The sequence below is a fragment of the Macrosteles quadrilineatus genome, unplaced genomic scaffold (genome assembly GCF_028750875.1).
Source record: "Macrosteles quadrilineatus isolate MER2022 unplaced genomic scaffold, UCM_ALF_1.0 Scaffold_2__2_contigs__length_208266976, whole genome shotgun sequence".
Taxonomy (NCBI): Eukaryota; Metazoa; Arthropoda; class Insecta; order Hemiptera; family Cicadellidae; genus Macrosteles; species Macrosteles quadrilineatus.
Genome location: NW_026542595.1, coordinates 165779987 through 165796560, shown reverse-complemented (window position 1 = coordinate 165796560; position 16574 = coordinate 165779987). Strand labels below are relative to the sequence as shown.

Below are 16574 nucleotides of genomic sequence, written 5' to 3'. Positions count from 1 at the left end.
TTTAAATTGTGACAATACTTGTTCTTTAAACTCTTCAAGTGTCTGTAATATAGGCCTAATTATTGTTTGGTCCATGTTTGTGTGCTGTGTTCTACTGGGACTTGTTACATTACTATGATTTAGATTGTCGCCAGACGCTAAATTTTGATAGTCGATACTGTATAAGTCATCTCCGGGATTGTCATTATTAGGACTTAACAATTCTTCCATATTGATTTCGTCTAATTGCCGGCTCATATTTAAGTGTGCTTCTTGTGCTCTAAGTGTAGGTGTTATATATTTTCGTAAATTATATCTCTGCATTAAAATAATCTATAGCCGTGATAAAATCAAGCCACCTAGTTGGGCGCCAATTTGTAACGTCTCAATGACTTAACTCTGAATTTCATTTAATTGTATTTATTTTATTTTGTATTTTTATCAAAGTTTCTCGGGGATGGGTTCTTTGCCACGTGACTGATTTTATCCTAACTGCAGAATGTGTGAAATGTGAGATATAATGTTAAGTTATACAGAGCCACTATGTGTAAGTGTTATTTGGTCGCAGCACTCTTAAAATAAGGTGCCAGACAACTACCAAATATGCGTGCTTGTTTAGTGTTAAGCCGCAGCACCAGCGGTCAGCCGGGGCCTGACAAATGCTTTGTATGGAGTTAAATTGTTTAGTGCCACTACTTGTAAGTGTTATTTCGGTCGCAGCACTCTTTAAAAAGGTGCCAGACAACTACCGAATGTGCGTGAGTGTTGAGTGTCAAAGCCGCAGCACCAGCGGTCTGCCGGGGCCTGACAAATGCTTTGTGTGTAGGCCTATTCTAATTTCTATCCTACTTACTTGTCTAATTCAAATTACCTTACACAATTGGGACTGACCTTATTCTTTGTTTTTATTTTCTTTCACAAATACAAATTTGATTACTATTAATTATTGTTTTATTTGCGCCTGGCAAATGGTTTACACCCGCAGCGCTGACTGTCAACTCGTGAAGTGAAGACTGGCCCGTGGACTGCTGTATTTATACCCGATTTGGTTGCTATGGAGACCATGGAATGTTCTAGAACTTTAAACCCAGATGTTTCCACCAAAAGTTATCTTCCTTTTCCGGCAGCCTGACGTCATCGCTGCCCGCTTGATCGTCGATGATCCAACAGCTGCTGTCGGTTGGAGCTCGAGCTGTCAGAGAAGCTATTGTAGACTAATAAACAAACATTCAAACAAATGTAATACTGTAAATAAATATGTTTTAATTATTTAGTTAGTTGTTATATTTACATGTCTATCCCTTTGTGTATGAAATAAAATAGTAATGTATATTTATAACTGTAATTGTGTTGCTGAAATATTTTCAATGGATAACCTAACCTAAATACGGTAAGTGGGTAAGCTAACCTAGGTACGGTAATTGGGTAGAAATATTATTGGTTACACCTATTTACAAAACAAACTATTAAAAAACATTATTACATTAGTAATTTAATAAACATTAAGAAATATTTAAACTATGAAAAATGTGAGATAAGCCTACTTTTATTACAATTGATCTAACAAAAACCTAACCTAGCCTAGGCATAACATAGCCTAAAACGGTTACCGGTAGGTTAAATTAAAACATTACAATCCCACTAGAGTTGTTCATGCAGATATGTTCTTCTTTAATGAAAAGTTGCTATAATTGGTTCATATTAGTACATCAACTTCAGTATCCATCGTCAAAGATAGACCCAAGTCACAAGAACATAATAATAATTATTAGATGTATTAGGCTACACAACTATTATTATATGTACTAGTATTATTAATATTTAAAATTCATTTATCGAAGCGACATTGGATTTTCTAACATTTACAAAATGGGTTAGTCCAAACACAATTCTTGTAACGACATATTTTTATAAATACTCCTTTAGTTCAGAAGCAACAAATTAAAAATACCCATAGTAATTATCATAAATTCTCTTCCTCTTTAGTATCTCTAAAATAAAATAGTAGTTTACGCAACGATTGCGTTAAGTGAGTCTTTACGACACGAGTAGAAAATTTAAGGCACGAGCCTTGGCGAGTGCCTTAAAAACTTCTACGAGTGTCGTAAAGACTATTAACGCGAGTTGCGTACACTACTTTACCTACGACCGTTTTTTAATTACTATCAATCTGGATTTAATTACTAACAATATCTACTGATAACTTTTTAGAGAGGTTATGTTTTCGTGTATTGTCATTGCCACTGAAAGTGATGCAACGACTTGTTGTATAATCAGCTGATTTCCTGTAATTACGTGTTTGTTAAACTTCGTTAAATATTACATTGCTAGCAGCATTCTTACCATAAATAATATTGTATCAGGTACAATTCGGCAAATATTTCATTTATTTTTGGACTTCCACCAACTTAATTAAGAATACGCGAGTATCAACATGAACAAGTCGGATCAAAAATTAAATTGGTCAACTGATCAGCTGATCAGCTGATTAGTTGACGTTCGAAGCATTACAATTTTAATTCTTTTCTCTCAATACTTGAACCTCATTGGTCCGTTACCTGTGTGGATATGAGAAAACTATGCGGATATGAAATGAAACTATGCGGATATGAAAGTAAACAGCTGTAAAGTGAAACTTTTCAATTCTAAGAACTGGACTGAAATGGCTACTTTAAAAAACGGTCGTAGGTAAACAATATATCTTTACGATCCACGGAAAAACGTAACTAACTATGATTGAAAACTAACATCTAAGTCCATCTTAGCTAGTTCCTGATATATTATCCCAAGTGAATTTAAATCAATATAAGATCGAACAAATTAACTCTGTTGAAGAGCGTGGTTTAACTAACAATAATGCTATATTTTGGCTTCACTGCTATATTTGTTATTACGAGTAACTCGAAAAATAAAATTTTTTCCATATTTAGCGTACGGTACCGTAGTTTTATGTAAATACAAAATGTTCATTACTTTTCGTTAGCAAATGATTAAAGAATCGAAACAACTTTTGTTTTACAAAAGTGAAACATCTTGTAAGTGCATGTTTAAATCATAACTGCAAGTAGTGTTACCACCAACTTAATCTGTATTAACCTTTGTTGACATATAAAATGTTATTGTCCACACCAACTATACACTTTTGTTCAAATATAAACAGTTAGAAACAGAAGGAATACATTAGTATATAAATAATTTATTGTAGGCTTCTTTAAAGTGACTATAATACTAGGGAAATCCAAGAAAGAAGAAAGAGACCATAGCGACCAGAGTTCTTTAAGAATAAATTAAGGTAGAATAGAACAAAATGGGTATGGAAGGTCTTGATACATCTGGATAAGATTGTGGAAATTATAATTCTTATCATGTATAAAAATATCAGTACAATATATACGGACAGTTTAGTAATACCTTAAATTCATTGACTTAATTGCTTGATAGGACTACTACAGTAGCAATACGTACCTTATTTTTGTAAAGGAAGATTTAGAAACATCCAAAAAAGGTATACAATATTTGCCACTTAAATTTAAGGGATTTATAAGTAAAATTAGCAGCTTAGAATACAATTAGGAATAATGCAGTAGTTGGATTTATTACAAGAAACAGATATATTCACAGTCTTTAAAGCCCTGTTTTTTTATCAAACAAATGAAGTTTTCATTTAATGTTTTCTCTGAATCCAATAGTTTCTGAGGTAAATTAATGGTTGCGCAGTTAGGTTGTTCACCTGAAACTTCAAAGAAAAATATGATGAAAATTCTACATAACATGTACAGTATTACCTTACTAAACATAAACCTCTTACTAAGTAACACGTTGTATTAATAGTCAAAGGTAACACATAAATTTGCATAATGTAAACAACACAATGTAACAGACCTTCTTCAAGTAAATCTAGACATTCCATCCCCATGTTAAAGTTGTAGCTTTGACTAGCCAGGTTTTTAATAACATTTGTCTTAGTTGATGTGAGCCACCTACAGATTGTGCTGATCTAAATTTCTGATTTCTGCCGATTACATGATGGTTTTTACCAAGTTAGTCAATGAGTAAATACAGTGGGTAAAAAACAGGTTGTTGTTTGCATCGACCAGCTGTTGTTCATTTTAATTAATTAAATGATGGAAGCCATAATTAATTGTTTTTAATAATTGATTTAATACTTGTTTTTGGTATGGGAACAGGGCTATGGGGTAAAAATAGGGTTTTATCATTTTTGACTCTCAAAACATAAAGTTTCACAATTTCTCTTTACACCATTTCAAATAACTAAAAAAACAAATAATTTAGTATGTAGGAGTGTTTGTGTGCGGTTATTGGTTACGGAGAAAATAGAATAAATTGTAATTTTTAAAATTTCCATGTTATTCTTATGGTTATTCTCCATAAATTGTTTTAGTTTGCTTGTTTATGGCTATATTTGAATCAAAATTGGCAAATCTATTTATTTTATACCAAGCTATTAATATTTCACAAAAACACACTTTATTACCCTCCCAGTGGACAGATAACCTAGGTACAAATGAAACCTAATGCTATTTGAATAGATTTAATTGAAAATCAATTCAGGCGAATGGAAATTCGCTTAGTCTGCAGGTTTGCTGCGTTGGGGGTATTAACAAATTAAATTATGTAAACCATAATTAATTGTTAGTAATTGATTTAATACTGGTTTTTAGCAAAACTGTAATCCTCTAACTAACATAGTGTCAGTTTGAGGGTTGTTTGTAATAGTTGGTTCTCGTCGGAAAGTGGTGTCTTCGCGGCGGCATATATACAGCGGGCGAGCCATCAACACTCAAGGGAGGACCGAAGCCGCTAGGTGTTGGTAGCGACATTGTCCTACCGCTGCAACCTACCATTACCAATGCTCGGGACTACACTCGGTGTACTACCCTTGCGATTGGTACATTACACCTCAGCGGCCCCATTTGTTCTCCCATTTTTTCCTATTTTGGACAAAATATTGTGTTAATTGGCAACGACTTTGAACATTTTCAAGAATATGTTGTTTCCAACATCTCCATGCATTCGTTTGAGATTCCAAACTGATAAAATATCGTGTATTCATTTAGAAATAATATACGATTACATCCTACGATTTCATCAGCCTTTATCACTGTAGGGTTTAAAAATAAGAAAACTCTTGTTTGTATCCCCGAAACCACAAACCTGCAGACTAAGCCAATTTCCATTTGCCTGATTTGTTTTTCACTTAAATTTATAAATAATATTTGCTTTAACGAGAACCTACATTTGCTGCTAAAGGGAGGGTAATAAAGTGTGTTTATAGCAAAATAATTATGATTTGCTAGAAAATCAATAAACTTTTGCAAGTTTGATCAAAATCTATACTTATGAAAGGCAAATACAACTAACTAATCACAATATCTAAAAAATTACAAAGCCATAACAACTCAGTACAGTAATCGAAATGGAGGTTCTAATTATTAAGCTCTAGGTGCAATAGGCAGCGTTTCAAGAAAATCCATCAGAGCTCTGCCCCAGTGGCATATGAAGTTTCCATGTTATCCTTATGGAGAAAACATAAGTCTGTATTCGAAAATCTTCAATTTCCATACACAAAAAACAAATAGTGATCAGCTGACTTTTCCTGATATAAACATTACTTTCGCTACACAAACAATACTTTACCTGACATAAACAAAGTTACAATCAGCTGATTTTAACACTAAAATTAAATGTAAAGCCGTATCGTGTTTCGATTAGAAAAATGGTTAGATTACGAAATATAAGATCATTTTTTAAGGTTGATAATGTAGTTCTTTCATCGTGATAAAAAGTTTCGTTCAATACTATTTACGAAAGTCCCATTTCGGGGCGAGATAGTGTTTTACATGTGAGTAGAAAGTATTGAAATATACTATTTTTACAACTGCCCCTTCCACTCTTACGTTATGTAGTAAATAAAAATTCTCAAAACAGTAGAACTTGTTTTACATCGTGCTATTCAAGTAACCCCCTACTTTTTTGGTATATGCCGTAAGTAGTTGCTTGTTTTGGGTATATATAATCACCAGTACAGAGCCGAAATCACCTACAGCTTCATACCAGTCCAACACTTTGAAAATGAAGGGCTTTAAATTAGTTAAATGTTTTCAGGTACACTCCACTAGGATTGAAACATACTTGCAGAATCCAAATAGTTTTAAATGTGTCCATGGGACTGATTTATTGCCCTATTACGGGTATTTATGTTTTAGTGGATACAGTCCAAACATTGTATCTAGAGGCATGGGATCAAATATCGTTAATCAACTATAACTATGGGTATGGCTTATCGCGTAATGCTACGACTCGGTAGTTTTCAGCACCCTAACTGTATAGCTGTATGTCCACATATAATAAAAAAAGACATATCCTATGACGAGGCTTAAGTTTTCCATAACTGATAACTATCTACTAAAATAAACCAATTTATTACTGTACCAAATATACAGGGTGTAAATTAAATCTTGAAACAAATCTGTATTTTTATAAACGAAATAGATAGAAATATTATTTTTCTAGCAATGATTCTTAAAAAATTTTCCGCTATTTTTTTACACACAAAAAATGTATAACTCCCCACCCCCTACCATGATAGGGGTATCATGGTAGGGGGTTGGGAGTGAATTATGTTTTTCAAATAGAAGCTCTTATTGAGTGACATGTTTCTTGTCAAAAGGAACACAATAACGCAAATCCGAGGTGAATATCTCACCCCTAGCCAAAATGGTGGGTATTCAAAAATGGGTGCTTTTCACATAAATCTAATTTTGAAATACCCGCCATTTAGGCTAGGGATGAAATATCTACCTCGGGTTTGCGTCATGGCATTTCTTTTGACAAACCCTTCAAAATGAAACATGTCACTCAATAGGGTTCCCTATTTGAAAAAATAAGTCACCCCCCGACCCCCTACCCTGATAGGGGGGTTATACATTTTTTCTGTAAAAAATAGCGGAACCTTTGTTAACAATCAATTCCACAAACAGAATCTTTCTCACGCTAAAAAAATAACAAAAAAACATTGCCACAAACAAATTGAGAAACTCCTCCTTTTGTTGGTACTGTAGTGGGGAAGTCAGTTAAAAATACAGATTTGTTTCCATATTTGTGAAATGAATGCTTTTTCACATAGGTGTATAGTAAATCGAACTTTAGAATACCTGTCATTTTGGCTAGCAGTAAGATATCCACCTCGGGTTTGCGTCATCTTTTGACAAATCCTTCAAAATGAAGAGTCACTCAATAGGGGTTGCTATTAGAAAAAAATAAGTCACCCCCTACCACCTACTCTGATGGGGGGTTATAAATACCCCTACCTTGTTAAAGGGGTTGAAAAATATTTTTTTGATGTAAAAAATTACGGAACCTTTGTTAACAGTCAACGCCACAAACAGAATATTTCTATCTGTTTCGGTTTAATAAAATAGATTTTTTAAAGACTTAATTTACACACTGTATATACTTTTTGGTAAAGTAATATAAACACTAATAAACAAATTACATTTGTTGTAGCTCACATTTTGTCTTTATTCCGTTGCAGACGTTACTAACAGCAGCCGTGCTGGCGCTCGTGTCGTCGGCACCATCACCCTCCCCCTCACCATCACCCGCACCCTCAGATGAGGACTACTCCCACGACGACGACAGTGGAGAGTACCACTCGGAGGAAGTCTACGATACCCATGAGCACCACGATCTACCAGCCCCCCAGTACGTCCTACTGGCTCCCATCATCGTACCAGACCAGTACAAGGGGGCACCCCTGGTCCCCCAGTATTCTCTTAAAGGTTCGCCAATAATAGTCCCGGAGTACCCGTACCACAGCAAATCCCCCTACCTGGATTCCCCGTCGAAGTCAATAGGGTACCGTTCCAAGTCCGGGTATGAGTACGGGTACCCTTCCAAATCCGGGTATGAGTACGGGTACCCCTCGAAATCTGGGGGTTTGTCGTATGGAGTTCCGGTGATCTCTCCTGGGCTGTTCAAGACGGAGTTTGACGGAGCTGAATACGCGAGTTACGCACCTCATCATGACCACGAGCATTACGTAAGTATTTGAGGACATTTCGAAAATATTTCATTTGTTAATAAATATTATAATAATTGTAAGTTGAGTTTAACAAAGAAAATACTTGTTTATGGTAACAATACATAACAGAATACACCAACAAACTAGTTTAAGCATAAAAGTAGTGTCTACTCCTCAGACTTCATCCTCATCATCTTCTACTAAGACCGTATATTTATAGAGTGTTCAAGTACATCTTTGTTCACACGCAAAATTATAGGAATTCAACAATTACAATCTTTACGCGTAAACACTATTCATGAACGTTTCAAAGACACAAACCCAATGGAAGTTGAGTCTAGACAACATCGATGCATTTATTCGGTATTCATTTCCCATTATTACACCTTTTTTACAATTTCAGCCCAGTCAGCTTTAGCTTTTTTATTCATCTGAACAAACGTTTAAGACACACATACAATATCTAACCAGCTTTACTTGAATTTAACAACAATCAACGTGACATCTTCCCTAGATCAAGAGAAAAAATGCAGTTCGCCATTAGCGCAATCAAACGTGGCCAACAAGAAACACACCATGCTCCACATTTTACTTTGGGATCATAAATGTACGTAAGTAGAACATCTATTGTGTTTTTCTATCAATGTGCGTTTGTTGCAGCACTACCCGAAGTACGAGTTCAAGTACGGGGTTCATGACCCTCACACCGGGGATATCAAACAACAATGGGAACATCGGGATGGAGACAAGGTGAGTTACAGCTCTAAATAAGCAATCTGAAACATATTTTCTCACATTAGCTTGTCAACAACCTATATCGTGGGTAGGCGGTGGGAGTAACTATGATATTTTATAGGGAAAATCACAAACGTCGCAATAACTTCTGAGCAGTATTTTTACATCAATGCGGGGATTGTGTTATTTTGTTTTTAATTATAAGGACTATACAGTACTAAATTTGTATCAAAATCGTTCGGGAAAATTAGATTTTTGTACTATTGATGGGTTTTATGGAAAATTCACAATTAAAAAACAATATTTCATAAAAAAATAAAAAAACCTGGAGATACAATGGTACATACATACCAAATTTCATCAAAATCGGACTACCGGCGCTCTGTAGCTCTGTACACATCCACACAAACATACAGACACAAATGTCAAATACACAGGCATCACTTCAAAAATCGCTTTTTTGGGGGCCCAAAACGGATATGTCTGCTCAAATACTAAACCCGAAAATTTTGACGAAAGCAATACTTTCTCCATGTACTATGGTATAGGAGGAGAAATTAAAAATGGCAGTAAAGTAAGAATTTCAGATCCAATGTGATGATTATGATTTTGTTTTTAATTTTTTTTTCAATTTAGACTTTGATGCCTGTTCCATCTTAAAATTCACTAGCAGATACTCCATTATTTCTTGATAGTCACACAATGCTCGTCGCTCTTAAAATTGAGCAAGTCAATCTGACTCTTATTCAACTTACAACCAGCTGTAGGGCTTGCTCCATTTTCAGGTAACCCCTCAGCCGACGCTCTTTTCATTCAGTGGTTGAAGACTATTAGTTACTAAAATCACTGAACACAAACTGACAGTTCAAATGTTATTCTTATTTGCAAACTTATAAATAAACATTGACATAATCAGGCATTCCATGTAATGGGAGGTTGTTGGTAAGTAACCAAACCGCAAACGATTTGTGTACTCTCACTGCAGCAGAACTTCATACTCACAGACTCTGTTTTTGTTTTACAATGAGTAGGTTGCCTGCTACGGATAGGGATACAGCATTATTTAACTTTGATATAATCAGCCAATTGTTTATCACCCAATTCTCTTGTTTTCAGGTCAAGGGTATGTACTCTCTTGTAGAACCCGACGGCACCATCAGGATTGTTGAATATACACTCCCTAGGCGGTGGGAGTAACTATGATATTTTATAGGGAAAATCACAAACGTCGCAATAACTTCTGAGCAGTATTTTTACATCAATGCGGGGATTGTGTTATTTTGTTTTTAATTATAAGGACTATACAGTACTAAATTTGTGTCAAAATCGTTCGGGAAAATTAGATTTTTGTACTATTGATGGGTTTTATGGAAAATTCACAATTAAAAAACAATATTTCATAAAAAAATAAAAACACCTGGAGATACAATGGTACATACATACCAAATTTCATCAAAATCGGACTACCGGCGCTCTGTAGCTCTGTACACATCCACACAAACATACAGACACAAATGTCAAATACACAGGCATCACTTCAAAAATCGCTTTTTTGGGGGCCCAAAACGGATATGTCTGCTCAAATACTAAACCCGAAAATTTTGACGAAAGCAATACTTTCTCCATGTACTATGGTATAGGAGGAGAAATTAAAAATGGCAGTAAAGTAAGAATTTCAGATCCAATGTGATGATTATGATTTTGTTTTTAATTTTTTTTTTCAATTTAGACTTTGATGCCTGTTCCATCTCAAAAATTCACTAGCAGATACTCCATTATTTCTTGATAGTCACACAATGCTCGTCGCTCTTAAAATTGAGCAAGTCAATCTGACTCTTATTCAACTTACAACCAGCTGTAGGGCTTGCTCCATTTTCAGGTAACCCCTCAGCCGACGCTCTTTTCATTCAGTGGTTGAAGACTATTAGTTACTAAAATCACTGAACACAAACTGACAGTTCAAATGTTATTCTTATTTGCAAACTTATAAATAAACATTGACATAATCAGGCATTCCATGTAATGGAAGGTTGTTGGTAAGTAACCAAACCGCAAACGATTTGTGTACTCTCACTGCAGCAGAACTTCATACTCACAGACTCTGTTTTTGTTTTACAATGAGTAGGTTGCCTGCTACGGATAGGGATACAGCATTATTTAACTTTGATATAATCAGCCAATTGTTTATCACCCAATTCTCTTGTTTTCAGGTCAAGGGTATGTACTCTCTTGTAGAACCCGACGGCACCATCAGGATTGTTGAATATACCGCTGATGACCACAACGGCTTCAACGCTGTCGTGAAGAAAATAGGACACGCTCACCACCCACCCCCCAAACATCACTACGGGAAAAGCATCGACTACCCGATCAAGAGCATAGACTATCCTTCTAAGAGCATAGATTATCCCACCAAGAGCATAGATTATCCTGTAAAAAGCATAGAGGCACCCTACAGTTATAGTAGTTACGACTATCCAGCAAAGTCTGCCGAATACACTCCATCCAAATCTTTAGACTATTACTCGCCCTCTAAATCAGTTGATTACAAATAGTTGTAGTCCATCTTATTTTAGTGAACCAAAGCTTTAATATACTTTTGTACTGTGAAAACCAAATAAAATCTTTTGAGTAAAATATTATTGTGCAATTCTCCTTGGTAAGTAAAACCGTAGATAAATCACACTCCCTTAGTAGATGTCTCACCCTTGGAATAGCTAAAGCCAGACTATGGTACTATGGTATAGACTATGGTACAACTTCAATTAAAGTTTGGAATATTTGTAATATATTTAACTATGAAAAACCACATTTTCTTATGATGAATCGAAGAGTGGAAGAGAGTAGTGAAAGACTAGCGTCTTGGTGACCAGATATCGAAATTCAGGAATAGTTGTTTGGTATAATTTATTATCATGTAATTTTTTTGTATTGGTTGAAAACATTTATTATTTGTTTGTGACAGGAAGCATTTACCTTAACTTACAGAGTAAGCAACCGCATCGATGCTTAATTTGGCGTTTCTAATTAATTAGTAGGCCACATGGATTATACTAAGCCTCCAAAGTTTTCTCTACACAAAAAATAAATAACTACATACCGTACCCAATCAGCCTTCATGAGACTAGATGTATCCTGACGAATACGGTATTATGTAATTATATATCATTGAATATGGGCAGTGTTTATATTGCTCGTCTTCAAATCTGAAGGAAGCTGGACGAGATCTTTTCCAGACCCAGTTGCCATTTGGGCTGTCAACCAATGATGCTCTCTTACATCAGGTTGTCGTTATATTAACAGTACCTGGGCCATCCCTCGAAAACACGTTTATTAATGCAACTGGCGTGGATGGAAACAAAAATCTATATTCAATGACTTCCGAGGTAAGTTTTGACTAACAAAGGTTAAACTACATCCATGTTAAACTACAGTAGGCCCTACTCATATACAACTCACTGCATTGTTGTTTGTTAAGTTCAACAATTATATTCACCATTATCAACCATTGAATTAGCACTAGTCTTGAGAATGTCTTGTCCAAATGATCAATACGGAGCTGTCCGTTGAAATGTAAAACACTAAAACACAATCTTCTCCGATTTACCCTATTCTAAGGGTAAACATGGGGATTGTGCACAAAAATCTCTTATTGGCTGTTTTTCTGGTGATGTAAATATCATAGTTTATGCCGAGTAAGATATTTACTAATTATTCTTGTTTCAATTTTTGACTAAGATGCCTTTAACTAGATATTCAGAATAAATTGATATTATTGACGGTCTTTGTTATATTGCAAGTGATGTAATTAAACACGCATCTAAGTTCCACAGTGAATTGCGTTGCGTATCGGCAACATTTGGTCATTTGGAGTAGATTCGATTGAAAAACTTATTCCGCTTGTGTCCAAACTTTTGTCAAAACTTGACATTAGTGAGGAAAGCTAAAAAATAATGGCGTATACTAAAATTATGTATAAACCCGTCCCTGGTTTGTGACTAGCGTCACGGAACAAAAAATATGAAGAACTGATAAACACTATTTGTATGTGATGTCGCAACCATCGATGTTTAATATAACGCGTTCGTAACTCACATAGTTGATAATTTATGTTTTCGAGTCATTAACCAAGGTCGCCGGGTGACAGGTTAAGCGGTGTAACATATCGTCCAACGATTATTGACGCATTTGCTACACGTCAAACTAAGAGAAATTGAACGATTATGTCAACGTTCGTAAAATATTGCCGCTAAGCTGTATTATTCGTTAAGCCCCGCCTCCCTTCCTCTTTATCCACGCCCCCAGTGATGGTGGGATGTGGGTGACCGGTTGGGGGAGCGAAATTGTAACCCCCTGGAATTGAAAGGTTAGTGACGTCATAATGAAGTATCATTTTCTCGACCAAAACGGCGTGTACGAGTCCGAATTGTATTCCCTCATAAAACTTTGATATTGTTATACACAAGTGATCCGATTAAATCCACGGGCATCTAAATAACTATACGGGCCGGAATCGTACCCCCCTGGAATTGTACCCCCCTGGAATTGTACCCCCTGTCAAGGTAGTCTTCCTTCTAGGACCGGAATTGTAACCCCCTGGAACTGTTTCCCCTCGTGTACGCAGAAGAAGATGTACGACCCTGAATCGTATCCCCCTGGAATTGTACCCCCCACCCCATTTGACTCAGACCTCTTAATGCATTGAAATTGAAAGGGAAGTTTAATTTAAACTGAATACGAACTCAATTAAAAATAAAATTAATTAAATCCCTGTATAGGTCTATGTCGTCTGTCGTACCCTGGTCGTATCCATTTGTCTTTTGTGCGTTACGATATAGTCCACCCGATCGCTGTGAATCTTTGGAAAGTTGCTTTATATAATGTTACAGGCAAAGTATATAATCAGGAATTCTATAGAATGATTAGTATATAGATATTTCCTAATATAAACCAAGCAATGCATGAAATAGAGCTCATTATATACTTTGCCTATTCATTATATAGTTTGCCCGTTGGCACTGCAGGTAAATTATAAAATACGCTGTTTTAGGGTTGTCAGATTTTTTATCCTTAGTTGGTAATATTTTATTTAATTTTAAATAGATTTACCTAACCATGTTGGTATTAAAATGCCATATGTTCGTTGGTGTTACGTAATAGTAGTTTACGCAACGATTGCGTTAAGTTAGTCTTTACGACACGAGTAGAAAATTTAAGGCACGAGCCTTGGCGAGTGCCTTAAAAACTTCTACGAGTGTCGTAAAGACTATTAACGCGAGTTGCGTACACTACTTTACCTACGACCGTTTTTTAATTACTAAAAATCTGGTTTTTTATTACTAACAATCACTACTCATAACTTCCTAGAGAGGTTATGTTTTCGTTTATTGTCATTGTCACTGAAAGTGATGCAACGACTTATTGTATAATCAGCTGATTTCATGTAATTACGTGTTTGTAAAACCTTGTTAAATAATACGTTACTTTTTCAGGCAATAGGTTCTGCTAGCAGCATTCTTACCATAAATACTGTATGCATATATTTTTTGACAACTGAATAATATAGTGAAACAGTTAATTTACAGTTAGATCTCAGCATCGAATATGTGGTCCACAACGAGTTGGGTGAAAAAGTGGTTAAGAGGTTTTCAAAATAAACCAGAAGAACATTTTCATTTATCAATTTAACCTTATTTTGTTTCGTCCATTTAATGAATTGCTGGTATGTAATAATTGCATATGGTACATTTGTTTTGATTTTGGTGGCAAAAGATTAGCACAAACAGTTTCTGCTCTCATTTCTATCTCGTCAACATCACTTTCACTAACTGATATTTTTAAATCAACCTTCATTTAACTTTCACCAACTTAAGTTAAGAATACGCGAGTATCAACAGGAACAAGCCGGATCAACAATTAAAATTGTCAACTGATCAGCTGATCAGCTGATTAGTTGACGTTCGAAGTATTACAATTATTGTACTTATTTTCTCTCAATCCTTGAACCTCATTGGTCCGTTACCCGTGTTGATATGAGAAAAACTATGCTGATATGAAATGAAACTATGTTGATATGAAAGTAAACAGCTGTTAAGTGAAACTTTTCAATTCTAAGAACTGAACTGAAATGGCTACTTTAAAAAACGGTCGTAGGTAAATGCCCTTGCAAACTACAAATTGTAGTTTCAGAATAAAATGTAAAATTTAGGAAATTCCACAGATATTGTAATAATACCGGACTAAACCAGTATTATTATGATAGTGTTTATTTAAATGTTTGTGTATTTGTACCATTTTCATGTTTCTATGTTCGTTTCATCCTTGTTATAATTGTGTTTTTGACGAGTTGCAGGCTTTGATGTTGTCTTCGCAACGACATGTAAGCTGATGAGCAATATTTATTGTTGGACTATTTGACGGAGGTATTAAAACCAATTATTGTACTAATACATTTACTTAAAAACCCATGTAATGAAAATCCTTTATTTCAACAGGCAAAGTTAGGGCCACATGACCCTTTATCACAACCTGCATACATATAAATATAAAATAGAACACGCAATATAATAGAAAACATTATTTACAAAAAATTAATACTTTTAAAAACAACAAACATTTTATAAAAAAACCACTCACACGCCCAAGCTTCTTAGTCAGCAATTACGCAAGCGCCAAAACAGTCCTAGGACCAACGATCACATAAGACCAATAGATGGAGCACGTTGGCCGCGACGTGAAGTCAGGATTTTACATCTACAACAAGATGGTGGCTGCCGGCTGTGATGAGCAGAAGTTAGTTTACAGCTGGCGATGAGCCCTAGTAGCGAGCGCAACTAATTAAATGTTAGTTGATATCAATAATATCCGTGATAATACGCCTTTGTATTATAAATATTTCTATTACTAACACAATGTCCTTCAAAATACGCTTTTAATTTTTTTCTAGCTTTTACAGTTTCTTAGAAAAAGTTAGTTTACATAATTAACAACAAAAACTTTTTGGGCGTAACAAAAACTCTGAAAACCTACAAATTAATTTTAATATATGTATCTATATTGAATAAAAGTTCGATAAAGTTCTGACGTTTGGTTTACAATGTACGAATTTTCAAAGTCACACGATATTTTTTGAAACTCTAAAAACAACGCTCTTTTATATTCTGACTGTCACATTAGTTTTGATAAATGAGCTAAAAATAATCGTTTTTAGGCGAATACAAAGAATAAAAAGTTGAACATTTCTCCATGTTTAGGGACTCGTCCGTTTATAAAAAGTTCCCCGCAATAAAATTGTGATTCTAGTAGGCCTGCCCGACGCGACGCGGCAGGTGTCGACTATGGTATAACCAAAACTACAACCAAACTATAGCAGCTAAAAATAAAAATAAATATGATAATGTTAGCTAGATAGGAGTGCTCCATCTATTGGTCTTATGTGATCGTTTCCTAGGACGCACCAGCCGAAGCCAAACGCTCAAAATACATTTTGCCGCCACGAACCGAGGACGACTATCAAGCATTTTAATGGATAAAAGTAGGTTGTTCCAAAGACGGCAGGCAGTTACAACAAATGCCCTGTCATGTTGTACTCCTACGAAGAGGTATGCGCATCGTGAATGATGCAGTGCACAAACTCCTCAAACTACCTTCATTTATGAAAGGCAAAAAGAATTTTTTTCTCAGAAAAACTGTCAGACTGTAAGGATACAAGGACTTTTTGGAAATGCCTAAAACAGAGTGACATAGCAGCAGGAAAGGGCAGAAATAATTTACCAAATGATTTTAAGGTCAGTGAAATGAATGATTTTTTTGTAAA

The 16574-nt window shown here is 35.2% G+C and overlaps 1 protein-coding gene across 1 annotated transcript; it reads left to right on the top strand.

Annotated features, from left to right (window-relative positions):
• The first annotated feature begins 731 nt into the window (after positions 1-731).
• LOC128985110 (uncharacterized) lies at positions 732-11328 on the top strand. The gene is made up of 4 exons (XM_054404491.1): positions 732-797; positions 7535-8041; positions 8684-8773; positions 10969-11328. The coding sequence occupies exons 1-4, from the start codon at positions 732-734 to the stop codon at positions 11311-11313; spliced, it is 1008 nt and encodes a 335-aa protein (XP_054260466.1). The 3' UTR covers positions 11314-11328.
• Positions 11329-16574: the final 5246 nt, after the last annotated feature.

Coding starts and splice junctions, on each gene's coding strand:
- LOC128985110 (XM_054404491.1), top strand. CDS start 732: ATGTGCGTGAGTGTTGAGTGTCAAAGCCGCAGCACCAGCGGTCTGCCG. Junction 798..7,534: donor CGGGGCCTGACAAATGCTTT/GTGTGTAGGCCT, acceptor ATTCCGTTGCAG/ACGTTACTAACAGCAGCCGT. Junction 8,042..8,683: donor ATCATGACCACGAGCATTAC/GTAAGTATTTGA, acceptor CGTTTGTTGCAG/CACTACCCGAAGTACGAGTT.